Source organism: Oikopleura dioica, chromosome PAR (genome assembly GCF_907165135.1).
Source record: "Oikopleura dioica chromosome PAR, OKI2018_I68_1.0, whole genome shotgun sequence".
Taxonomy (NCBI): Eukaryota; Metazoa; Chordata; class Appendicularia; order Copelata; family Oikopleuridae; genus Oikopleura; species Oikopleura dioica.
The window spans coordinates 8,049,355-8,075,313 of NC_137293.1; the positions used below are offsets into that span (position 1 = coordinate 8,049,355).

The window sequence follows — 25,959 nt, forward strand, 5'->3', positions numbered from 1 at the left end:
TAAAGATTCTTACATTCTTAAATGCTCACTCACACAACGTGAGTACCGCCGACACATAAGTCTGATCCGACCTCTCAAAAATAAGATCGGCGACTCAACAAAATTCGTCTCGATCAATGACGAAAATGATCAATCATCCAATCCCGATAAAAACTCAATTGTGTCTCAAAAGAAATCAAGGAAGACACCCAAATAAAAATTCAACTGCATCAAAAAAGAATGCAGAAACTAAAAAGATCCGAAAAACAAAAATAATGATCCTGTTGCGCCCTCAAAAATGATCCTTCAAATTGGTCAAAACGATTACGACCCCGAAAATAAGTTCCTAAAAGAGGAGGGGAAGGGGAGAGATGCATTGTTGGTTTGCACTCTCATGAGCCCACTGTGAAGAGAGAGCTTGCTCTTGCTCTAAGTTTACATTTTTGGAAATCTTAATTTAGCGCCATCTCAAAAGCACTAAAACTATTTTCAAAAATAGCGTGGAATGAGATATCTTGCTCTTGATATGTCCATGCACCCGTTTCATTCTAGATCCCTGATCGATCTCTAGAATTCGTTTACTAAGGGGGAGAAGTTATTACCGCCGGGACAACAATGCACTGAGTTAACCAACACCGTACCCTAGGAATGTAAAACGATTATCTTCTTGGACCTTCGATAAGAATTTCGACTGTATGCTGGAAGTCCATCACCACCCGCTTAAGCAACGTTCAATTTCAAGTGCCATGAGCCTGCATTAGCTCATGAAAAATATCCGTGGTAAGTCAGCTTAGTCAGCAGAAGGAACCTGCGATATCAAACCCTGCCACAGCCCGCACAGCACATTTGATGGCTACTGGACGCGTTGACCTCTACAACTGCTGGAGTCTGCTCCCAATGGCGCCAAACGGGTTCAGATTTACCTTCAGAAGCACGTTACACGACTACAGTAGAAGCGAAAATTGCCCGCTTCGCATGCAGCTTAGTACACGAAACCCGAGTAACATCCGATTCTGCTCGTGTGGAGAAGAACTGATGAAAGAGACTCAAATGCTTACAAAAGAAGCACCAAAAATTATCACCAAACGAGTCTTCTCGTGTGGAGAAGAATTGGTGACTGCGATTCAAATGCTCACAGACAAAGCATCAAAACATCAAACGAGTCTTCTCGTGTGGAGAAGAATTGATGACTGCGATTCAAATGCTCACAGAAGAAGCATCAAAACATCAAACGAGTCTTCTCGTGTGGAGAAGAATTGATGACTGGAATCCAAATGCTTACAGAAGAAGCATCAAAACATCCGATTCTGCTCGCGTGGAGAAGAAACGATGAAAACAATCTACAAAAGTAAGATAGCGCGGCAAACAAATCGCCACGAGGCGCAAAGATCACAAAAGTAAGACTGCGCGGCAACCAAATTGCCATGAGGCGCAAAGATCACAAAATTAAGACTGCGCGGCCAACAAATTGCCACCGTATTACTACTTATTTCCTGAGGCGTTATTCCATGATAAAGCTAATTCACAAAATCTGCCGAAGTTTTTTCAGAATGCCAACCATGGGCGACACAATGCGATATGACTTCTATCACTTCTACGATGGCAGCAATAAACAGATGTTTAACCGATACTGCCTCCCTTACCTATTCAATCTCCAAGTGGACGTTTCGATCCTGGACTCTGCGAAATGGAAAAGACTGTACGATGTGACAAACCTGATCCAACGAAGCAAACAAGTCTTCTACGATAGGTCAAACGAAGAAAGAATCTACTTCACTGAAGGCGACTATCAACATGTTTTCGACTTCTGGAAAGAAGTTGTTGCCGGAGAACCACTGCTTACTTGGCTGGCGAAAACTGCTGCGATCAATGAGGTTCTGCTGTGTCTTGAAATACCACAAAAGTATGGACCAATGGTACTTACAAAGTTCAAACAACAGTTCAACGCACGACGACGAGTATTCAATGACCTTCGCACCTTCCGGACATTCGAAACCGAAGCAACTGAAGCAATTTCCTCACTGGATCAGTTTCTGAAAGAGTTAGCCCAGTTGTCGGAAAACTTACACCCGTCGCAAAGCTCAACCCATGATTTACACTCAGTCCTGAGCAACGCGCAATCAACGATGACCAACGCTGACCCGCCCTCTGATCCATCAACAATTACAACTGCTTCCTTATCACCAAAGAATGCCGAGAGGATTTCAACTGAACTGTCAACAGAAGAAACACCAACAACAAGTGCCACCCAGATACCACCAGACCAGCCGATATTACAAGCAACCCTAGATAACCCATTCGATTTCGATTTGAACGACTGGCTCAAGAAACAAGAAAGCAACCCGCCTTTATACTCGACCAATTCAGCCGACCTAGACTCTCTATTCAGCAGCAGCACGCCGTACGATCAGTCTCCATCCAGCAATACAGTCCTTGGAGCGTCAGTGGATGACACGATTGATTTGATCCGCAATGGATAAATACAGGTGCAAAAGTCATAAATTCTAAGAAGGGGAGAATTTGTAGTGGTTATTACTATGCTGCGAATATGACTTTTGCAGCAAGTTCAAATCGAGCGCGCTCAATGGTCATAAAACCATTAGCGCGCGCATTTCAAAACCGCTCACCTCCAGCGCTGGCCCAGCATGGCCCATAAAACGATTACCGCCCTAGCCCACTACAAAATTTTACGACTACCTCCCTTTGTGGCTACTACCTACCGCTACCTCATTGGCTACCACCGACACGGTTGGTACCCATTGTTCTGAATACGGCTACCACCTACTGTCTATAAATAGCGCCTCATCCTTTTCTGTACACTCATACACTCATTCACCATTCACGCAAATCCACGAAAGCCCAAAAAGGGTAAAATACTGTTCTGCTCCTACTGACTGCTCTGTCAGTACAATAAACGCTCCGTAGTTGTTTCAACTACCCCCACAACAAAACGCGTTAGTCTCCAACATTTGTTATTGCATATATAAAAGCACTACAGTTATGAACGTTGATCTGAATGATCTGCTTTGGACAGAGTCGATTAAATAGGAGTAAAATTCTTCAGAGGGAAAGGTGGAGAACTTCGTCCGCTTTACATCTCCCATGGGAAGGAGGCGAGGATGAGCCAGCAGGCGAGAACAGCGTTGCAGAGGTTGATCTGGGGAGTTCTCGTGCAACTCGAGGGGTAACCTGGGGAGTTCGAAGGAGACCAGCTCGGGCCTACAAAAATACCGTTACTCGAGCCATTCTAGAGATAAAGGACTTACGCCGCCGGAGAGCTGTCGCATAGCGGGAACGGCCAATCGTCGGGCGATCATGATTTCTCTGAAGAGAAAAGATATTTAGACAATGTTTGCTGTCGGAATTAGACATTAGGGCAGTAGAATAATCGCTAGAAAGAAAGGAAATTGGTCTAGGTTTCCAGAGGGTGAAACAGCAAAATACGATTTAGGAGCGAAGATTGAACAAGACGAAACACATTCTTATTGGTACATGTCCTCAATGTCGGCACCAGCTGGGCCGTCGCCACCGTCTTCGAATGATGTGAAGTTGAGGAAATGCTGCGGCCTGTGAATCTGAAAAGCGCGTATAATTCTCTGTGACGCACAGATCGAAAAAATGAAATGAAGAAGTAAGAACCCTTATCAGATGGATTTTATCGGCTCCCACGCGTTTACCTCATGATAGAATTCTTTCGGGTTGGCTAGCTGCAGCTCGTACTTCATATTCACATCGTGACGAGCGCCGATAAAGTTATAATTCCACGATCCCTGCGAAGGGACCATGAAAAAGCCGAGGAACTTGTCCGACAACAACATTTGGACCTAAGGAAAAGTTGAAGGGAGATTCTAGAAACGGAAACACTACCTTTTCATAGTGGGACGGGAGATATCCTTTAGGATTCGAACCCTTATCATTGTTCTGCCGGCCCCATTCGTAACCACCAGGAGTGAGCTTGTACGCAGTCAGCGAGCAACTTCCCGGTGTGAATGAGCACGTGATTACAATCGTCTTTTCGCCGTCCCATTCTGGATTGTCAGCCATAATTTTAGCATGCTGAACAAAGTTATCGTCTGAAACAAAAATAAAGCTTACCGTTGTGATATCCTGAGCGGACAATTGGGGAGACTCGTTTGGCTGCGTGTGAAGCCAGCCAAGAGGTTCCATCTCTTCTAAGAACTCGTGTTTTGGCAGTTGAGATGGAAGGTGAACTTGGGCGTGAGTTCCCCACTGTGGCACTAACACAATGCATCGGATTTCTTTCACCTAATAAAACGTTGAAATCAACAAGGAAAATTTCATTTCAGACCTGTGGATTGTCAGGAGGCGAAATACCAAACATATAGCCGGCGATCTGCGATCTCAAATCAGAAATGCAAATGAATTTTTTGAGGACGTTCTTCGGCAGAATATATGTGTACCCTGTCTCCTTGATATCATCCGACGATACATAAATGTGATTCGTTCGCAAGTGCAAGTTCGTCGCAGAAATAGCGCGAACCCGCCATTCGGTTTTCGACGAGAACGTTTGTCTTTCGTAGTTGGATGTCGTTGTTGTAATCTAAAATTGTTGAGGACTTTGCTTTTAGAGAAAAGTTTACCATTTCATCTCCATGCTTGTTGACCGTCTTTGTCTGAGTCGCCGTAAGTTGCGACTGATCTTGAGCCTGCTGCTCAATCTCTTGGATCTGCTGACGCTGCTGTGATGGAGCAGAGATCTCCATACCAAGAATGATGTCTCGAATCTCGGACTGAGTCAATGAAGCAACATTGACGTTGTTCTTCTTTCCGTAATCGGCCAGAATCATGTCCTTGAGGGTAACTTCGACCTTGACCCACTGGTCGGCGTCTAAGCTCGGCCAAATGTGATGTGGCTCGGTAAGGGTGGTCTTTTCGGGCTTGAGGAGGACCTTGGTTCGGTCGTTATTGACGTGCAAGGCACTAGAATTTTAGATGTTAGTTATTTTAACATTTTTCTGGGTTTACCGAAGAATGAGGACCAAACGAGAGAAGGCGGTGAAGGAGGAGATTTCCTTGAGCCAATCGTCGTACAGGTTGTACAAGCACATCTGCGGTTCGGTCGCCTTGAGAATCAAATCACCGAGTTTTTCGACCTTCAAGCAAGCCTGGAAGGGCAGCTGGAGTTCTGATCCCTTGATGACAATATTCGGGAAGTCGAGAAGATGGACTTCGAGGGGATCCAACATACCCTTTCGAGTGACAATGATTTGCTTAGGCTGTTCTTCCACTGGAAGAGATCTGATAAGCGCTGCGACTTCTTCAGCGGTCTTCCACTTGGCCAACTGACCAAGACGTTTCTGTCCGGCCCATACGGATGTGTGGATAATCTTGAGGAAGAGCTGTCCAGTTCGGGGGTTGAAAATGAAGATCGCGCCATTGATAGGTTTCGTTGTCAAGTTACCTTCAAAGGTCTTGTGGATGGTGACTCGGTAGACGTTGGTATCATCGACGAACCAGATGATCTGGTTGGAGAATAGTTCACCATAGTTTTGGGAGGAAAGATATGGCTCGGTAGGCTCGGATGAGTAAAGCTGAAGACCCTTTCGGATTCGTTCACGCAGGACATACATAGCTGGGTTGGCTTTCATGATCTTGGCCATAGCTTGCTGGACAAGGGGTTTACAACCAGGGAACCAATGGCCATAGGCAGAGTGGTGGTTGTATGCAAGATCGATGGCAATGAGAAGACCAGTTGGTGAAGGATAGATGGACATGTTGTCGGTAGTGTAGTCCAAGAATTTTGCTCGCGCGTAACGCTCGACATCGTGAGAATCGTAGTCACCCCAACGGAGCTGAACATCAACCCAGTACTTTTGCGTAGTGGTGTTGTCCATCAGGTCGTCAGTGTCAGCCAGAAGAGATGGTCGAGAAACGTTCCATTTGTAAGCGGCGAAAAGGAGAATATCGGCACAAGATGAGTTCATCTTGTACGATTTTCTCGGATGGATGGTTTCTTTCTGGACAGTTTCGATCTCAAGGGCATCCATTTCCTGATCGTAAACCTGGCACATATCCATGACGACAGATTCGTGGATCTTCTGCCACAAATGAGCTCGGAAGATCTGGATAAGGGAGATCTTGAGCGTGGGAATTTTACCGTGCATAAAGATACCGGTAAGATCGAGCTGGACCTGGAAACCAACGTAGACGTTCGCTCGGTTAATGGTTGGTGACCACCAAAGAGTGAATCGACGATTGGGAATCTGATTCAAACCGGATCTCTGGGCGTTGGTAAGCTTCTTGTACTTCATGGACTCTTCGAAACCAGAAGCCTTCTCCCAGAAAAGACCCTCCCAAGTTGGGAAATATGTTCCTCGGAAGAGTGTGTGCTCAAGAATACCTTCAACACCACCAAGAGCCTGGATCATATCAGTTCGGTAGTTGTTCAAGTTCCAGAGTTTACCATCGTGACGCTGATGAGTCCACCAGAATGGATTCAGCTTGAGCAGCTGGTACTGCTTGAAGTCAGTTCGAATTCGCCATCCTTTATCGTAAGCGAGTGTGTGACGATCTTTCTGGAAAAGTGTGTTGATTCGAGGAATACCTCGATCCCAGGAGTCTTCAAGATCCTCAAGAGTAAGTCGTCTATTCTGAGCGTTCGCTTCTTGTCGTTTGAGTGCGTACTCGGCCCAGACTCGCTGTGAATCAATGAACTCTGATTCCCAAGGAATGATGTATCGATACAAGTTGGGAATGAGCTGATCTTCTTCATGCGACAAACCAGATCGGAAATGGCTGATACCGATGTCAGTCTGCATTGACCATCGCAAATCGGACTGTGGAATCAAAACGTGACCCATCGACAACATACCGAGACCACCCAACTCCTTCGGTGTGTAAAAGACGACCGGAGGGAATCGCGAAGGCATCTTTGAGTTGAGACCGATCTTGACTCGAGTTTGGACTTTTGACTCGCATTTGACCAAAAGATCAAGAAGTTCTTGGGTATTGACGACAGCTTCTCGGAAATAGGTCATCAAACCGATGAGAGCAGTGTTCCACTTGTTGATAATTTTGGTGAAGGTGGTCTGACCAGAAGACATGAGGACCATTCTGCATCGATTGTGGAACTTGGTGATGTGTTCATCGTCGACTCTCAAGAAACATTGAGCAGTTCGCTCCTTGGTGACTTCGTTCTGCAAGTTCCAGACGCCATCTTTGTGGACGAACTCTTCGTAAGTGGTTCGGCATTTAGGCAAAATTCGGCACTCGAATCCACACATGTTGAACAACAAGTTAGGGTTGTCCTTCGAGTAGACCGAGGCAAAGGTATCATTCCACTGGACAGTAGTAACAGATCTAGGCAGACGGTTCTTGATGTCCCAGAAAACAGCGCGCCCAAGATTGACGTCGTGTTTCATCAAACGCATTCGAGCGTCTCGAGGCCAGCACTTCTTATTGTTATAACCAACAATGTTTTCGTTGTTGGGATCGGGATGCTCGGTGAGATATCGTTGAATGAGATCACGGGCCTCATCAGCTGTGAAGCGGAAGAAGATATGAAGCTGATCCACGTAGCGTGAGTAGAGACGGATAGGATGAGCAGATTCTGTGGCCATATCTTGGAAACAGAGGAAATCGTTTGGCATGCTTGGAGGACCAGCCATCTCACTAGCTCGGTTGAGACCAAGAACGAGGAGATCAAGCACGAGTCCGTAGTACTGAACGACGAAGGAAGAGAACTGGAGACCACGGAGAATACCGTAGTGGTTGGTGTGGTTCATATCCTTGTAAGTCAGCTTGACGTTATTCTTGGAGGTGATGTAGTCAGCGATGTTGTGATCAACAATCAATCGAAGAAGTCGATTCAACAAGAGCATATCGATCTTCTCGTACATCTTGTCGAACTTGGTTTGAATGAGAACGTTGCACTCGCCCTCACCAGTTTCCCAAACTTCCTGGAGGTTGTTGATACCTTGGCACCATTTGTAGACAAGCAGTGGTGGCGGTTCAGTATCAGCAGGTTTAATCCAAGACGGGAAAAGTCGTCGCTTATCAGCTTCGTACCAAAGGTACTGATCGAGATATGCGTCCGTGATCTTTTCCAATGGCTCGACGTCGTTGACTGGGATGACATGGGTGTACAAATCCATAAACTCGATTCCGACTTCTTTGAAAACTCGAGAAGTGAGCAGGTGACGTTTGATACGCGAAAGAGCTTCGTGAGGATTGTCGTACGCCTGTTCAATCAGACCGAGTTCTTCTCTCTGAGACTGATTGAGACGATTTTTGACCGAATATGCCTCCTTCAATCGTTCAAGAGCAAGGATGAGCAGCTTCGTATCGTGCTTGTAGTTGAGTGGTGGGAAGGGAATTGGCGCGAATCGTCGGGACTCAAGCCAGTGAACAGTAGTGGTGTAAATGGCCACGGATTCTTCTGGGGTGATGTAAGGACCGTCCTTCAGGTAATTGTGCTGACGCTCCTGCTCGGCTTTCAAGTGGAGACGAGTAAGTCGACCAAGATTTTTCTTGCAAACAGTTTTGTCCACAGTAGCACCTCGTCGGATACGCTCTCGGTTGTAATGCGCAGTATTTGTCCACCAATCAGCCTTTGACTTGACGTATCGAAGGATCATGTTTTCAACTGGAGTTGGCAATCCCGGCACCTTCCATGGAACATTCGATTTCCAGCATCGCCAGGCTTCTGACAAATGCTGAAGAATGGTTCGAGCTTTTGTTTGTTTGATTCCTTCTGGCATCATATCGAGAATATCGTGCATGACGGAGGCTCGAAGTTCGAGATCGAAGTGAGACTCGACTCGCTGTTTGGTGACGGTCTTGGCAACACCCTTGGTATGTCGACCTTCGAACTGACGCGCGAGCAAGTTTCCAAGCCATCGCTCAAGAAGTGGGGTCACACCTCGCATGAAAAACACCCAAGTTCGCCAGGCAGGTCCCCAAATACCGCAACCAGGGCCCTTACCGACTGGACCGGTGTTGAATCGGTAGTAAATGACGTGCTTGAGATCCTTGCACATTCGAATCTGCTTCATCAATTTGTACTTGTATCGGTACATACCGGTAAGTTGACCAAGATGGCAGAAGATGTAATGTAGGCCATCAGCAAGCTGGAAGGCGTCGAGGTTTCCGAGTCGATACTGGACGTGGGAGTCAGTGACGATCTTCATCATTCGCAAAACTTCTCGGCAAAGATGGAAGGCGTTACCGAATCGAGATTTCTTTCGCTCTTTGGTTGTCAAGGTTTTCACAGGCTTCAGGTTGAAGTTGTAATCGAGATGGAGATAATTCAAGTTTTTACGATGAATCAACAAGTTCAGCATGTTATAACCCTGGCGACAGACTTGAAGAGCAGCCTCAACCCAATCGAGCTGCGTAGCTTGGAAGAACTTCGTTGCTTTGAACGATCGGAACAAGTATCGTTTTCTCTGTGGCTTTGGTGGTCGTCGCTTGAGCGCGTTGAGGACGTAGTATTTCAAGAGCTTCTGATAGGAGACTCGCACCTTGACAGGCATTCCAGCTGGGCAATGTTCTTTGTACCAGCCTTTGACGAGTGGAACATCCTCTGCTCGCTTTGTTCGATCCGAGCGGAGGCAGTAAGGTCGAGGAGCCCAAAGAAGACCGATACCGTTGGCGGTGTTGTCCGTGTATAGCTGCGTCTCTTCGAGAATAGGAGCGACTCCTTCTGGCAGTTCGAAGTCATCGAGGAAGTCTTCGTCTGTTGTGATCTCCTCTTCTTCAATCTTGAAGTTTTTCTGAGCTCGAGAAGTGATCGGGTTGATCAACGGGTCGAAATAGAAAGCTGGAAGGTCAGGATCTTCCGCCTTGATGTACAAAACACTTGGGTTGTGGTACCATGTGAGATGGACGTGGTGAGGGAGCGAGTTGTAGAGATATGGGAAGGCGATGCGATACTCGGTTCGGATCGGCTGTCGGATGATGATCTTGTTGATATCGTTGAACTCGTTCCAGTCCTCATCTTGGAGGGGTTCTCCTTGACCAAAGGTTCGAACTTTGGGCCACCGGGGATAGCCTGGTTGAGCGCTTTAGAAGTGAAGAAAGACTTCAAATCAAAGAGATAGAAATAATTGTCGTCGACCAAATCAGTGAGAAGCTGATTGCCAAGTCGGTAAAGAGCCGATTGCTCATCAAGATGCAAGAACCAACGTTTGTAGCTGGGTCCGTTTACGCGTGATTTAGACTCGATGAGGGCTATTGTATAGTTTCAGAAAACGAAGTGGCATTGCTTCGATCCTAAAATTAGTGCTGCTCAAAAACTGTTGAGAAGCATTGCGGTGGAAATGAAATAAAAATAACTTTGACTGTATGAAACTGTTCCTTTGTGGTCGTAGAACCAGTCGTAAATGGCGGCATCTTCTTCTGGGTCGAGTTCCATTTGGATAGCCTCAAGAGGCTCTACGTCCAGAACGTTGTCTCCGTAATCGAGTGGCGGTTCTTCGTCGTCAAAGGGTGGGAAACGCATTCGCTTGAAATGACGACTGAAGAAATTAGTTGAAATCAAGGAAGAGGAGCGCTAGTCTTACCGATCACGCTTTTCTCTTCGCATCATGATCCACATTGTTCCCCACTGAGCGATGTAAATCGGTTCGATAACGTATGGAATTTCGTTACAGAAAGTAATCGCTCCGGTGATGTGATAAATGACATCCACGTCTCGGATCTGCTCCCAAGGCATAGGCATGTTCTCCAAGAGCTTCATCAACGCATGAGGCATGTATTTCAAAGCACCAAGGTAGACTCGCTTATCGTGACGGTATTTTCGCGAGGTCATGTCTAAAAAAAGAACTTGAACCGCTTGAAAACTTGGGAAAGGGTTTACCTCCATGATCTTTGATGATTTTACGAACATGCTCTGGAGGCATGTCCTCTTTTTGAGCATCGACGAATCCAAATTTACGCTTTTCAGCATAACTAAAGACAAAATAAGGCGATTGTAAAAACTTCCACAAAAAAGCCTGCGGCAAAATATTGAAAATCAATACGCGCATCGAAGTTTCTGGAATTCGATTCGATCCTGTAACTAACCGTTTGGACTGCATCTGATGCCATCTTCGTGCCTTCTCATTGAGCTTCTCCTCGTCCTCTGGAGTGAGGACGTGTTGACCCTCAAAGGTCGACGCCATTTTCGATTGGCGACTCCGGTTTTCCGATGCCCGATTTCTGCCGACTGACTCTAGAATTCCGCATTTAGCAGTACTTTCTCTCTCAGAGAATTTTTCAGAAAGGCAAATCTGATTTCGCAGCTCATGAAGTTGGATAAGAAGTTACTTTCGATTACATAATTTTCATACGGTTATATCTCTAGAATTTCGCTCTTCGGAAAATCTCTAAAGATTCATCAAAATGTCTCTTAATCGTGTCTCAATCAAATTTCACGTAAATTTCGGTATCGGGAGGAATGCAGTGGGAGATAAGGAAAAAGGAAAGTTACGCTAGTGTTGTCTGAGAATTGAAGGATCGAGGCGGTGGCCAATCAAAATCGCGAGCCGGCCAAATGAGAGGCCAATCGAGCGGGACGCTCTTGGGCGCGCGTTGTGCAATTCTCACGAATCGACGCGAAAATGAAGAGATTCGCGCCCAAGGAAGACATCCAATCTACTGAAAACACGCCTCTGGCCAGATCTCATTAATTTTGCCATAGAATCTTACCCAGATTGATAGATCGAAATATTAATTTTTCAGTATCAAATACCTAAATCTTTTAGATTTTAATATTAATTAGTAATAAATATTTATTTTAATCGGTAAAATTAATTATTATTTAGCAGAAATAGAATTTATACATTATGAATTATGCATAATTATGGTGGAATAAAGAAAACCATGGATAAAAGCGTTTTAAAGTTCTCTCTTTTTAGAAATTGATGGTACATTTCCTCTGACATTACACTTTTCCCATGTAATACTGTGTTAATCTTTCAGTCACACTTTGCACGTGGCTTTTCGAACTACAGTAACTCGACTAAAGATTACAAGTAATCTTCCTAGAATGATTGGCCCTGGAGTTTGGATCCTCATCGTTGCTTGGAGCCTCGCGCTCGTTGGGTTTCTCTTCTTCGTAAGAAAAATGGCGTGATTCTGACTCTAGCGTTTCTTTTCAGAGCAGAGCAGAAAAGATGGTCTACGCGATATTTCTTCTCATGGTCGCCGTAGCCACTACGATTTTGCTTGCTGTACTGCCAGAGGAAAGCGCGAATCCGATCTCAAGAACAGTTGAAGAAGAGGAGACCAGTATCAATTCTATTTTGCAAATAGGTAATTATTTAAATTCAAGATAGTACCCATAAAGTTCTCTATGTAAGAAAAAGTAAGAAATTAATAAATCGTCGGTCTTTGACTCAAGTTTTTAGATTTCCCCCTTTCTCAGATGATACTCATGAGTTCAAATAAATTTTTAGTTTATATCATATTTGCTCCGACCGCACTTCTATCATCCTACGTCGCCTATTACTACACCACCGGGGTCATTTCTCTCCGTCCGAAGCCGATCAACAAGCCCTGGTGAATCATTCTTCTTTGCTCAATGTACAAAACACTTGTTTTATTTTTCTACCTGTTTCAAATCTATTCTTTTTTTAACGATTCGTGTGTAATTTTTTTATCGCAGAAATGGAGGGGATCGAAATGGACGTAGACTATGAGCGAGACAGGCAGAAAGAAAAAGAGGAGTATGAAGACGAGAAGAAGCTCCTGCTGACAACGATGACTACCATTGGATTCGACGCAGATGGGAGCTATAAACTCGACCAATACGCCCTAAGTACGCCCTCTTTTTCCCAACTTCCTTATTATAGCTAATATTTTAAAAAGAGAGTATGAAATGATTTTTATTAAGATTGATAGGTATAAAAATAGTCTAGTCATCATAGACATAGGTCGTTAAAATTAAATTTCAGACAGTATCCGAGTAATTATAAAACTCGTTATGAAGCGCGACCCTCACTGCGAAGTGCGTCAAGTAATTGGCAGCTCGAACATTTGGGAAACCGATTTGATCCCAATTTTAAAGCAGCATTCTGACAGTGAAGACCTCTTCCGATCAGTCATTCGGCTCATGTTCTTACTTTCTATGCCCACTGCTGAAGTATTCCGACAATACTACGGGAAAGAAGATTTTCCAAAAGACGCAGAGTTTCAGTATAATTACAGAAACGTGGAAGAGACTCTTTCGAAGTACAAAGAGCTCTTCGACGACGTCGACTTGTGGAAAGCTCTCAAGAGCGAGTTCCAGCGAGTTCTTTCAACTTCTTGGGAGGATCAGTCAAAAGCGGATTCTGTTTGCGTTGAGAGAATGCTCCATATTATCCGACAAATTCTCCATGTTCCGTCGAACGAAAATGATCAAAATCGAGCTCCTGGAGAGGATACTGTCCACGATAAAGTTTGCCGAAGTCTTATAGAATCTGATCTTTCTTCTGTGCTTATCTTGATCGCTTCAAATGACGATTGCGTACAGTACAGACCCCTTGTCATGGAAATTATCGCGTATATGCTCAGAGAACAGGATCCAAAAGCTCTCGCGCAGGTGATTGTCTTCCTTGATTGCATTTTTTAAAAACGATTAGGACAATACGAAAGCAGAAAGAGACGCAATGATGAGTGAGCTCAAAAAAGATGCAGATAAAGAAGCAATGGCCCGACGACTAGCCTCGCAAATGACAAGTTCGCGTCACTCGCGGTTCGGTGGCACATTCGCCGTCATCAACAATCAGGGAAAGAACATTGTGACAAACAAGCTCTACAAAAATGTTAATGAAGTTTCAAGAGACAGAGTCAAGGACAGAACCAAAACGAGAACGAGAAAGTGCAAAGGAGAAGAACTGCATGTTCATAGAACTGCCTCGCGAAAGACGAGAGCGGTTATGCAGAAATTCTGTGACAGGAAAGATTTTTCAATCGTCTTTTCAAAATATATGAGTATTGAGAAATTCTTGACGTTTCAATTCGAAAATCTTCCGAAAGATTCCTAGACTACGGTTACAATTCTTGCATGGCATCAGCGCGCCATCAAATTCTCCGCGAAGGCGACACCCTTGAAGAAAACAACGAGGTCTTCTACTTCCACAACATGACGGTGTTCATGAACTACGCAATAAACAGGCCAATCTGGAGCCTGTCGCAGAAAATCGGCTTTATTTCTGAGACGCTCTCAATCCCCGCGCTCTCTTTTATTGAGCGCTCCATGCACAAGTATGACGAGAATATACGCTGCGACAAGCAGAGACAGAATAAATGGACAACGAAACTTAATTTCGCGATTCGAGCTTTTCAGGTTTGTCTGTCAGCCCCTCCTGAGTCCTTGGGTGGCCCAGAGAATCAATACGGTAGCTTATCGAGTATTTCTAGCAAATTATGAAGACAATTTTGACGATGCACAAGTCAAAAGATGAGAGTATGAAGCAATCGGCAAACCAGATCAAAGAACAGATCCTTTATACACCAGAATACAGAGAAATCATTCCAATGCTCATGAAACAATTCAAGTAAAATTCAAGTGGATTTTGATCGATTGCTTTTAATTTTTGATTAGGCCAAATTTCCAGACGAAAAACTATTTACGAGATCTGATCATGGCGCAGCACTGGTTATTAAAGCTCCTCGACGGCAGTAAAGACGTCGTCGTGCGGGCTAAGAAAAAAGGATCAAATCGAAAGCGGGCAAAGAGAGCAAAGGATAAACCGCAGAAGCCAAAGCCGATTACAGACGAGGCGGAGAAAGATGGAACTTGGAATGATATCGTTGACGATATCAATCTTGCAAGAGTTGGGGATATTGACGTCGACGAGGTGATGCAATACGGATTGCTGTCAGTAGAAGATGGCTCTATGAAAGGTTAGTTTGATAGCCTTCAACTCTAGCGCTGTAGTTTCAATTTGTGATTCGTGATATGAATCATATGATTTGTTAATGCTTTGCAGAACGATTTTATATTCGAGTATGCGTTTATTGTCACAGTTTTTTAAATGTCTCAAGTTCACCCCAAGTTTTGCTTGTGCTATTGATTTCATTTTATAAGAATATCTTTTATCCTCAATCTAACATACTAACCGTAATCAAGGCTAAAGTTTTCATTTTATCGTTTCTGTAATGAAATGCGGTCTCAAAATGTATTTATATGAAAACTTACAGCTGATGTAGCAGCTGGGCTCTCCCCTATTTTGATGCGCTTACAGATGCCCTCTAACAGGCATATCAGTCAAAAACAGGCCGCCTAAAATAATAAACAACACTAGGAGAAAGGACATATTTCCTGCCTTGAGCCTTTCGAGAAATGAAGTTTGATTCTCATATATTCTCAATTAAAATATGATAATTAAGCACTTGGCGCGATTCAACTGGCGCTGCATGGGAGAGAACGCGTGAGAGACGTTTCCTCAGCCGAGTTATCGCTTCGATTGCTACGCGCAGCGAAGCACTTGTGGCCTGAGAAGGTTGAATTCGGCGAGTTGGAGAACGAAGTTGAAACGCTAGAGATTTTATGCAAAGAAAAATTGCCCGACGAGGCGTTTCCTGAAGAACAGGAGAATCAAAGGAATGGGTTTATTTTATTTAGACTTCAAACAGATCATCGTTATTTGCGACGATGTTCTTCATTTCGTGGATGTTGGCTCTAAAAGAAGATTCACAGTATGAAAAGATTAACTAAAATAACTGATGATCCTCCAGCATATTTATAATATCTTGCTGAAATAGTCTATATATAATTGTAGTCGCTTCCTGCCCTATGTTTTAAGTATTGATAAGGAAGAAGTGCTTCGAAGCCACTCAAAAGAGATAAAAATATAATTTTGAAGTTCATTTTGCTCATTAAGATCTAGGCGAAGGCTTTTTATATAACATGGAAGTAATTGATAATTTCAGTCGTTGACAAGTGACGGATATCAATAAGTTTGCTGTCAAAAATATCAATTTTCTGAAAAGAACTTACTTTCAAAAATGTGCTTGTTTTCTGACATGATCTTTTTCATTCTCTCGACACTCTGTCTAAAGATTCATTTTTAATGATAAACGCTTCCAGTTTCATACCTTCTCTCTTTGATCAAGTTGAGGAGTTTCAAGTGCATTTTGTGGGTGGAAAGACCAAATGGATGATTGAACGCAGTGATCAAGCTCAAGAAAGCAAAAATGAAAATTTTGAAATGCATTTTTTTTTCTAATTTTTGTCTCTTTGAAGAGACGGTCGGCTCCTTTTATGTGATTCTAAATACGCTGATTGACCAAAATATGCGGTTACTTATCCTATTCCAACATGCGAATTTATCTTATTAATAAAATTATCCCATAAAAGTGATGGCGAAGAAATGGGCGAAGAAGCGGGCTACGACTACGAAGAAGTAACGGAGGCAATCATCGATGTTGAAGACATCATTGAGGCGTACGCTCACCCAGATGTGCTACATAAGGCTGGCATGCTCCTCAAAGATTACAAAGTAGGGTTTTTGATATTTGCTCAGTCGGCGCGCAGCCGCATATTTGAGCGCTAATAAACTCCTCGAAATTCCCGCTTTCAAAAAATCTGTTCGTAGATGAACACCGTCGAGGTGAACCATGCAATTTGCAAACTCATTCATCGCGTCGTCTACCAACTCCAGCGCCCGTCGATGTGCTTCCAAGCAACGCTTTTCCGCACTTTTCAAAAAATCAATGAAGAGAAAATAGAGCTCAAGACGAATCCTGTGTATAAAGAAATTTGGACACTCGGCAAGTTCATTCTGGGGAAGTTCTTTCAAGTCATGCAAGATAACGAAAAACTGCCCATTGAGCTGCTTTTATGGACGACGCAGCGCGATTGGGAGCCGATCATGAAAGGTATCTAAAACAAATCTAGGAATTTCTTCAAAAGAAAGTATCGCGCGATCGGCGATATTTACCTTTAGTGCTCAAATATTCATCTTTCACAGTTTTTAACAATCGTTTAGGTGACTTCGGAGACCATTATGTCAAGCGCTCTGGCATGTGGTCGGAAGAGATGGACGAAGAACTGCGAAAACTTGCCGAAGAAAATCGACTCATCAACGAAACTCTACCTCCAGATGAACAAGAAGACCTCATGAAGTACATCGAACAAAGCTTCTCAGACAGCTCCAAGACTTCCAAGCAACTTCGACTCCGCTGCGTCAAACTTGGTCTCATCCAAAGCGCTAACAAAGCCGGCCCCAGATCATCGGCTGTTTTCTGGACAGAAGATATGGCAGATAGTCTCACAATTCTTTGGCGCGAGTTTGCAGAAGCGCAAGATCCAGTTTCTAAAATTCAGGATAAACTCGACCTCACCCGATCTGAAATAATAAATAAACTTCTTGGACTTGAACTGATCAAGGACAAAAGTGAAGTGGCCCGCAAAAAGAGCTCTCGAAAGGCAAAAGAGTCCTCTGAAGGTGATCTTAATAGGTCTTCAAATAATCGGGCGTTGCTGTACGAAAACATTCCGCAAGAAGATACTGAGGTGATTCTTCGGCGGTGCAGATGGAACGACAAGCTAGAAAATGCGTTGAAATGGCTCCGTTCTGAGCTTCAAGACGAGATAAACGATCGTCAAGAATCCGCGCACGAAGATTGGGTAGAACGCAGTCTTGTGCCTCAAGATCCGGCTGTGGCAGAATATCTTGAAAGAAGCCATATGAAGTCGCTACTCAAAAGTGGCTTCTTCTTGTGGCCAGACCATGAGCACATGTATTGGAGAATTGGAGTGGGTTGCTCACTCAATGATTTGGACTTTTACAACTCCTGTTTGAACGACTACGAGCCTGACGAAGCGCAATACGGATCAGACATCGAATCAGAGCCTGAACCCGAGCCAGTTCAGGTCGCACAAGCTTTGGAATCTTCTGATGACGAGATCAATTTCTTCAAGAAAAATCTTGCTGCCACTCCGTCGCCCGATAAGAAAGAGAAACCAAAGAAACCGAAAAAGAAACGTATGAAGATCGCGCAGCGCCCTGAAACATCGGGCTCAGAAAATGAAGACGAGAATCCAGGAAGTCAAGAGTCACCAACGAAGAACCTCAAAAACATGAGCCTCGAAGAAGAGCCAAAAGTCGATAGTCCCGCGCCAGTTAGTTCACCAGTGAAGAGAGCAACTCTAGAATCTTCCGATGAAGAGGACAATGGCCCGAAAGAACCATTTCCAGCTGCGAAGGAGTCACTCAATTCTGATTCTGACGAAGAGATGGATATCCGACCTCGAAAACGAAGGGCTATTTTGGACTCTGACTCTGATTAGTTGAATTTAAAATTATCAGTTCATTTATTAGCACCGCACTGCCATTACACGACACTCTTTTATTCCATTAGATCTTTAATAGGATATAAATTTTAAGATGCACCGATAAAATGACTGAAAAGTCTCCCGTGTTTTTCGTCGTTGGCATGAGCCTCTGGTACCTAGCCACTGGAATGGAGTACGGATTCATCTTGCCGACGATCAACGACTACATCAAGTCAATCGGTGCGCCTGAAAGCACAATCGGATTTGCCCTGACTCTGTTCGCCCTCAGTGGTCTCATCGCTTCACCTATCCTCGGCTGGTTCACCGATCGACAACAATCACTCAAAGTTTCACTAGTCTTCTCGGTTTTATGTTCTATCATTGGCTACGCTGCATATACGTTCTTCCAAACTTCTTCAATGATTCTCGCTGGTCGCTTCATCTCTGGAATCGGTTGGGGAGTTGACGGTGCCATCATCGGTCGAGTATCTCTTGCTACTGGTAAAAACAGCGGAACATTCATCGGAATCTGTCTTTTGTGTCGCCAAGTCGGGATTATCCTCGCAGGGGTCCTCAATGCCGCTTGGATTTCGAACTGGTCTGTCTTCTCAATTTTCGGATTTGAGATCAATCAGTTCAACTCGGCTGGTTTTGTCTGTATGATCATCTACCTCGTTTTCGGAGCTGTTTCAATTCTATCGCTGAAAGATGAACCAAGAGGCAACGAAAATGAAATTTCTGAATCTTCTGTCATGCTTGAAGAGAAGGAAATAAAAGAGTTCAAGTACAAACAGGTATTTAACATTTAATTAGTCATTGTTGAAGTCTATTTCTAGGTCGAAAAACTACCTCTTCTTTCTGAACAGCTTGTTATCTGCCTTACTGGGTCTGTAGCTGTCTATGTCTTCCAATCGATTATTGAAAGTATCGCGACTTTAATCTCGCGATACTACCTCGGCTGGACATCTTCTGAAAACTCCATCCTTTTCGCTGGTATTGGCGTTCTTGCTGTAATCGGCTATGGACTCACTGTGGTATGTACTTTTCTTTGGACGGGACAACGTATTAAAATTTTTAAAGATCGTCCAACGATTCGTTGCTCCGCGATCTACCCTCCTTATCGGCGTTGCAGTTCAATTAGTTTGCCTTATTTGCTTTTCTTTCGTACTTCCCTTTGCACACTTTCGGTAAGAAAAATCTCTGCTTCTTATTTAACAATTTTCAGTGATTCCTGGCTAATTCCTTCACTGGGTTTTCTGACAATCTTTTTCATAACGATGATCCCCTTCATGATCGTTTCGTCGGCGTCTATCCTCGCTGATTTCTCGGCTGAATCGAACAAATCCATGATTCAAGGGATCAGAATCAGCTTTGAGCGTCTTGCACAACTGCTTGGGCCGCTCTGGGCTGCTAACATGCTTCACAATACTGCAATTATATTTATTTTCCCCGCCATTTTGCTACTTATGAACTTGGTAATGATCCTGATGAGCTGGAAATGGCTTGATGGAAGTAAATTCCAATTAGGTAAGACGTCAATCTTTGTATATAATGAAAATTGTTTCAGATGCAAAACTTAACGAATAAACAAACGATTCTTCATGGGCTTACTTACTATTTACGACAATCTTAAAACAGTGTTCGACCAGGTTAAAAAAATATTACATTTGTGCCTCGCTCCTGATCCTGAGAAGTCTCTAACATTGTGCTATCGAAACTTTGAATAATTCTGTGTTAATTCCAATATATTTTGCCTCATTTCTCTTCTGATATTTCGAAACTTTCAGAAGACGATTTCGATGAATGAGGACTCTTCCATACGGCTATTCTTGATAGGCATGAACCTATGGTACTTGATGTCCGGAGTAGAATACGGACTGATTTTACCGACTCAAAATGAATACTTGTTAACACTTGGGGCACCCCACGCCGCTGTGGGGTACGCCTTCATGCTTTTTGCTTTCGCTGGGCTGGCTTCTTCTCCATTTTGTGGGTAAGTTCAGTTTTAATCTAACATTTGCGGTTACGTATTCTTAGCTGGGCTACTGACAAATTGAAGGCGATAAAACTACCGCTGCTGGTCATGGTATCCTGCAGCATCGCTGGATCGTGTATCTATACCTTCTCCCGATCGATCGCTGGTATTTTTCTCGGTCGGCTTGTTCAAGGTCTTGGCTGGGGCATTGATGGAGCCATTATTGGCAGGGTGGCCCTAATTACTGAAAAATGTATGTATGCGCGTACACTTGGACTGTAGCATAGTGACAGTGAGTTCATCATCTATTCAGCTGGCAATGGGTCGATGATGATTGGGCTTTGCTTGCTAATGAGGCAGGCTGGAATTATTGTCGGAACATTGATTGGATCTGCTTTTGTAAATTCGTGGAAATTCGTGTTTTTGGGGATGTTTGAGATCGACAATCTGAATTCCGCTGGTCTTGCCGTTGCTCTTTTGTGGTCTTTTTGCCTTGGTAAACAGAATTAGCCTCGCTTTTAATTGAACATCTGACTTCCCATAGATTTCTTTCCACATGAGTTGACAAATGTTCATGCTCTTGTTTTAGTGTTCAGCTTCATCGCAACTGTGGCCGAACCGCAGGTGCGCTCAGACAGCGACCAAGTGACTTCCCAGGAGTCATTAAACTTAACGAATGGAAAGCTCGACTCAGAAGAGCAGCCGCTGCAGAAGAAAGAGCCCCGTGTGGACTCTGTGGAGGTCAATCAATCATGCAAGTTTATCCAGGTAGATTTGGCAAATGTTTTTAATTTTCCTGGTTCTGTAAAGGTGAAAAAACTGCCGCTAATGACGGAACAAATTGCTGTTTGTACGACGTGTTCATTCTCTGCTTACATTCTTCAATCAACCTTGGAGTCGATTGTCACTCTTCTTACCAAGTCGCTGTTTGGCTGGGAAAACGAGGAGAACCTGAAACTCTTTACCATGATTGGAATCACTGCCGTTATTGGTTATGTTATTGTTATGGTAAAATTTATCGCTCTCTTCGTTGATTTCAGCAATACTTTAGGTTGCTGGAAGGTTTGTAACTTTGCGAGTGACGTTGTTGGTTGGTGTTGCTCTTGAAGGTTGTCTTTTGCTCGTAATGGGAACGATATTGCCAATGGCGCATTTCAGGTACCGTTTTTTCTAATCTAAAAATGAATTCACATTTGTTAAGGGAAACATGGATTACGTACTCGTTTATTGGAATCACAGCCTCGTTTATCATTCTTCTTCCTTTTGTGTTTGTTTCTTCTGCCACGCTCATGTCTGAATTTACCGATCAGAGCCAAAAATCGACCATTCAAGGTAAGAAATTGCCGTCAATTCAGTGTTGAATATTTTCAGGACTACGAGTTACCGCCGAAAGATTGGCCCAAATTTGCGGCCCAGTTTGGGGAACTGGCACTTTTCCTCAGTATATGTTGTGTAAGTATTATATGTTCAGTACAAGCATGAAAAATAATTATTGAATAGTGTTCACCTATCCAGCTGTTTTCCTGTTTATTTCCAGCTTTTTGATATTCCTGAGTTGGGAGTGGTTAGAGCCGACGAAGTTCAAAAATGGTAAATGACTTTGAATATTTTCGACTTTCATACGAATTTAAGTTCCCGATAAAATGCTGGAAGAAGAAAAATAACCCAGTTCTTTACCCTTTCAGTTTTTTACTCCTAGCGGATTAGGCTTTTTTCATTTTCATGCAATTTCTTCAAAGCAACTCTCTAGCGTCTGTGGCTCACCTAGTTCCGATTCCCAATTTATGTTTAGTTTGATATTTTTTAACTTGTCTGTGCTCGTCATGTTCGAAAACCCCCAACTTCCACCCTGTGTTTGCCAGTAGTTACCTATCTGTAACTTTTGACGGAATCGCATTTCCATACCTCATTTTTAACCTATTAAAATCCATACTTACGACTTACTTTGCAAATACGAAAACACGGTTAATTTACAACAAAAGGAGGCTTACCTCTCCTGTTCGAATAGCCATAGCAAAATCCCTCAAAACCGTGCCATTACCAGACCTTTTTTAATAACTCATGTCATGCGAAATTTTATATGAAAAAGTAGCGAATTGTGAACTTCTTTCTGACCTGACAGGTTCAACATTTCAGTTCATCACGAAATTTAACTCTCAAGGGCCGATATGCATACGCTCATTTATATTAACGCTAACCTCCTTCGTGCGCGTTGACCAATTTTTTGGCATAGTAAATTTGAATATTGAAAATGATGCGGATCAACGATCAATTTCAACTATAAACTAAATCTGCTTATATCTTCTTAAAACGGTGATTTATAATTTCACATATTTTATACTCATCATTACTAAAAAATGTCTGAACGTACACCCGAATGAAATCATGGAAGAACTCTGTAGCAAGAAAAAAAAACACGCGAATTAGTGATTCTTCATCTCAAGTGCCTCCTAACAACTTGATCAAAAAGCTTCTTCCGAAATAAGTGCTATTATTTCCTTCTGTTTATTCTTTTATGTTATAAAGAAAAATACACACACATCCACGATATACATCAAGCTACAGTCTCTTCACTTTGCAGTTTGACATTCTGAGCCAAATTAGCGCATCGGATCTTGGATAATAGACAGGAAACTAGATTTTGATCGATTGTTTCAATTTCTCGGCCTATTTTGGCAGCGAACTGTAACAATAAAAAAGTTTCCTAAGGATGGAAATTACCGGTATTTTTTCTACTTTCCGGGCAAAAGGTCAGTGTCCAGTTTAAATGAACAGAATTGATTCTAATTACATAATTGTCTTTTCACTGTCTAATACTTTTAAAGGTCGAGGAAGTATTAAAAATGTGCGTTGCCAATGAAATGCATTTTCTGTTTGAATTTGCTTAATTTTTCTTCAATTATCATTAATAAATCAATTCGCGGATGAAACGAGTGACTATCTGTTATTACCCCGTGTCAAGTTAAATTTATAATTACAGGTGGCGGCTAACGCGTGCAATATTTACAGAACAGTGATAACCTGTCACTGATTGAAATTTCCCTATCGGCTCGGATTATTTGATCTCTGGCGTCAGATAGTATCCGATAGCCGCCTTCCAGCTTTGAGGGAATTACTCGACGGTGATTGTTTTTCCAATGTCATGCTCAAGCGTCCCATTTCGAATTACAGAATAAATCGAGAACGAGCCATTATTGCTGTTTATTGTGGCGAAATTGACATCTTTCCTTACTGAAATTAACAGAGAAGGAATTTATAGGATTCCAAAAAAGGAGATTTATCGTCTCACCCAAGAATCTACAGCCTGGAAATCCCTTCTGGTTACGATTTGATACGTCTAGGACCCGGGAAAGGAACCGGGAAAGGATAATCCTCTATCACTCATGTTGTTATGAGAGGCTTTATTATTGTAAAAATTCGAATGAAAAGCTTTTCACTATTCTATAATGAAAGAAAATTTTCCGTACTGCGAATTTCCTATCTTATTGAAATTCGCTAGATGTGAAAAGAACCTTCATGGTCTCGTGATCTCCCCGAATCGTCCTAAAATTGATTAAAATGCGAAAGAGGAAAAAAATCCTGCCAAAAATGAAGCACTGAGGGATTCGCTTTAACCCCCATTGAAATTGAAAAAAATACCATTATTATTTATCATCGAGCAACGTAAAACTCACGTTTTAACACTTTTTTACCACAAAGAGGAAAAACCGAGGAATATAAAAAAATTGAGAAGAGCGCCGCACGCGCGTGTCTCCATCTCTCGACCTCCAAAAAGAGCTAACTCCTCGAAACGCCTCTTTCACACGTTCAAGCATTCCCAAACTTTTTTCCAAATCGAGATCAAAGAAGAAATAGAGAAGATACAGAGCTATTCAAAAAAGGTTAGGTTATGTAACCTTTTCACTCACCCGATTTTCGCGACGCATCTCAGCTCGTAGAAAAGGTCAATTTCCGAAAAGTTTTTTCAGACCCAAAGTGTAATAAAAACACAAGAGCTATTCTGAAGAGCGTTTTTGCCAGAGAACTTTTATGGGAAAATGTCTGTACTTCTACGGGCGATTAAATATTTACAGGGGGAGCTTATAGTTTAATTACGTTTGTATTTCGCTTTTGATTGTCAAGAGAATCATGTAAGAAGTTTTCAACTCGCTCTTTCACTTTCTTTTCTGTGAACCTGGGTTGATTTAAAATCTGTCAGAAAAAAGCTGGTTCGTACTAGCATTTTTTTCAAGCTCCTGTCAAGCATAATCATGTTTAAATGCCCTAAAAAAGGAAAGGGTTCATATGGTCCCATTGTTCATAATCAGACTTGTTGACAGATTTTCATCAAGGGCTTAGTCTGTACGGACGCAAAAGCCTGTCTTTTACATGTAGATATATTTGATCTTTCGTCCTAGTTGTTTCGCAATGATTAAATTCAACTGGGGAAGAGCAACTTTTTTTGATTAAACTCTGAGTCCACTCAACTCTTTTTTCGTGGTTGATGTGATAACTCAATTTAATATATCAAATATAAAAGGAAATCAGAGCGCTTCTTGTCCATAACAGGCGCTCTTAAATTATCCTCATCCCCTCATCAAAGGTGAGAGAGGAACATAGGGTCTAATCGAAGAACTAATCATTCAACATCTGCCAATTTTGAAAATAAAATAAACTGAAACCTTTAAATGTAAATTTTAACCCGGGGTTAAAATTTGAAAGCGGCTGTTTTCGCTGTTTCGGCCAAACAATTTGCCCCACTCATCTTCAATCAGCCGGAGACGGATTTCCCGATCGAATTTCCTCCTGCAGCGTGTTCCACTAACACAAACACTTTTTGAACATTTCACAAACTTTCCAGCCGATTGAGTTGAGCCCCTTGTACTTTTCTGAGTCACATGATCGGCTCATTTCTAATCCCATGTTTTCTTAACCTATACGCGCGTATGGAACTATTTCTGACCATCTACCAAAGAATTGAGCAATACCCGCGCTGGGGTTAATTTTAGGAAGCAACTTCCCAATGGATACGGAGAAAAAGCTCCTTGAGTTTTTCTTAATCTTTTGATGCTTTGTTTGCTCCCGGCTGCGATAAATTTTCTCGGGCAAGTTGAACAAATGTTGAATTGAATACGTCTCGTACTCTCGAACCCGTCAAAGACCTGTTTTGTTTTTGCGATTTATGTTTTTTTGATCGGACGCCATTTCAAAAATGATAATAGAGAGCGAAAGATTGAAGCTACTACTTCCGCGGTCAATATTATTTCACGACTTCCGCAGCCTCTTGAGCTGGTTCCGACATAATTGGCCAGATGTTTGGCCAAGGTTACGACCTCTAGATATTTTCTTGCCACTGCCCAATGCGAAAAGGATTGTGGTTGAAAAATGCAATAAGGGGAAGAGATAGATGAAATTAAAAAACTTCACTTGAGGCAAAATTTCATAAAAAAATTTTTCGTGCTCAGAAGAAAGAGCAGAAAATTCTGAGTCGAATAGGCTAGATTTGACCCGAAAATTTTGACTTTATGACGTCAAAAATTGCGTAATAAAGTCCAGATTAGGGCATTTTTGGCAAACTTTTGGGGAACTTTTAAGGGGGTTTCTGTTGGATTTATTCGACGTTCTATGGCTCAAAAGAATCGCCGTCGAAAACTGAGGGGGGGTTTTTGAGGGTTTTGAAAAAACTCAAGAAAAAAATTTTGACCAAAATTCGACCGGTCGGTTTCAACGTGTTTCGCTTGGAATTTCTCAAAATCCAAGAAAACCCCCCCTCAATTTTCGACGGCGATTCTTTTCAGCCCAAGAACGCCAAAAAACT

General features: G+C 42.8%; 5 protein-coding genes across 6 annotated transcripts in view; 4 read left to right on the plus strand and 1 right to left on the minus strand.

Moving 5' to 3' along the window:
* Positions 1-3,328: 3,328 nt before the first annotated feature.
* LOC145705846 (pre-mRNA-processing-splicing factor 8-like) overlaps positions 3,329-25,959 on the minus strand; it is a 64,587-nt gene continuing 41,956 nt past the window's right edge. The window contains 12 exon segments of the mRNA XM_081783343.1: positions 3,329-3,554; positions 3,657-3,803; positions 3,847-4,035; positions 4,075-4,245; positions 4,289-4,540; positions 4,581-4,920; positions 4,966-9,946; positions 9,949-10,170; positions 10,297-10,457; positions 10,503-10,752; positions 10,799-10,890; positions 11,005-11,152. Of these exon segments, the coding sequence (XP_081639469.1) occupies positions 3,462-3,554; positions 3,657-3,803; positions 3,847-4,035; positions 4,075-4,245; positions 4,289-4,540; positions 4,581-4,920; positions 4,966-9,946; positions 9,949-10,170; positions 10,297-10,457; positions 10,503-10,752; positions 10,799-10,890; positions 11,005-11,102 (6,996 nt within the window). The 5' untranslated portion in view covers positions 11,103-11,152 and the 3' untranslated portion in view covers positions 3,329-3,461.
* Positions 11,960-12,555, plus strand: LOC145704921 (uncharacterized). The gene is made up of 3 exons (XM_081782382.1): positions 11,960-12,037; positions 12,081-12,234; positions 12,378-12,555. The coding sequence occupies exons 1-3, from the start codon at positions 11,969-11,971 to the stop codon at positions 12,482-12,484; spliced, it is 330 nt and encodes a 109-aa protein (XP_081638508.1). The 5' UTR covers positions 11,960-11,968; the 3' UTR covers positions 12,485-12,555.
* On the plus strand, positions 12,590-18,272 carry LOC145701622 (protein timeless homolog). Its single transcript, XM_081778834.1, has 10 exons — positions 12,590-12,739; positions 12,876-13,504; positions 13,545-13,863; positions 13,905-14,251; positions 14,326-14,462; positions 14,510-14,811; positions 15,298-15,507; positions 16,264-16,409; positions 16,506-16,788; positions 16,899-18,272. Exons 1-10 carry the CDS (start codon positions 12,604-12,606, stop codon positions 18,200-18,202), a joined length of 3,813 nt encoding a protein of 1,270 aa, XP_081634960.1. The 5' UTR covers positions 12,590-12,603; the 3' UTR covers positions 18,203-18,272.
* LOC145705710 (uncharacterized) lies at positions 18,279-19,947 on the plus strand. 2 transcript variants are annotated; one of them, XM_081783191.1, is made up of 5 exons: positions 18,279-18,981; positions 19,024-19,221; positions 19,268-19,374; positions 19,413-19,714; positions 19,755-19,947. In XM_081783191.1, exons 1-5 carry the CDS (start codon positions 18,313-18,315, stop codon positions 19,772-19,774), a joined length of 1,296 nt encoding a protein of 431 aa, XP_081639317.1. In that variant the 5' UTR covers positions 18,279-18,312; the 3' UTR covers positions 19,775-19,947. The 2 variants fall into 2 exon arrangements, with proteins under 2 accessions (XP_081639317.1, XP_081639318.1); XM_081783192.1 differs by having other exon boundaries at positions 19,413-19,662.
* On the plus strand, positions 19,949-22,679 carry LOC145705709 (uncharacterized). Its single transcript, XM_081783190.1, has 10 exons — positions 19,949-20,180; positions 20,225-20,415; positions 20,476-20,658; positions 20,752-20,930; positions 20,973-21,170; positions 21,214-21,320; positions 21,364-21,494; positions 21,534-21,614; positions 21,663-21,752; positions 21,795-22,679. The coding sequence occupies exons 1-10, from the start codon at positions 19,987-19,989 to the stop codon at positions 21,824-21,826; spliced, it is 1,386 nt and encodes a 461-aa protein (XP_081639316.1). The 5' UTR covers positions 19,949-19,986; the 3' UTR covers positions 21,827-22,679.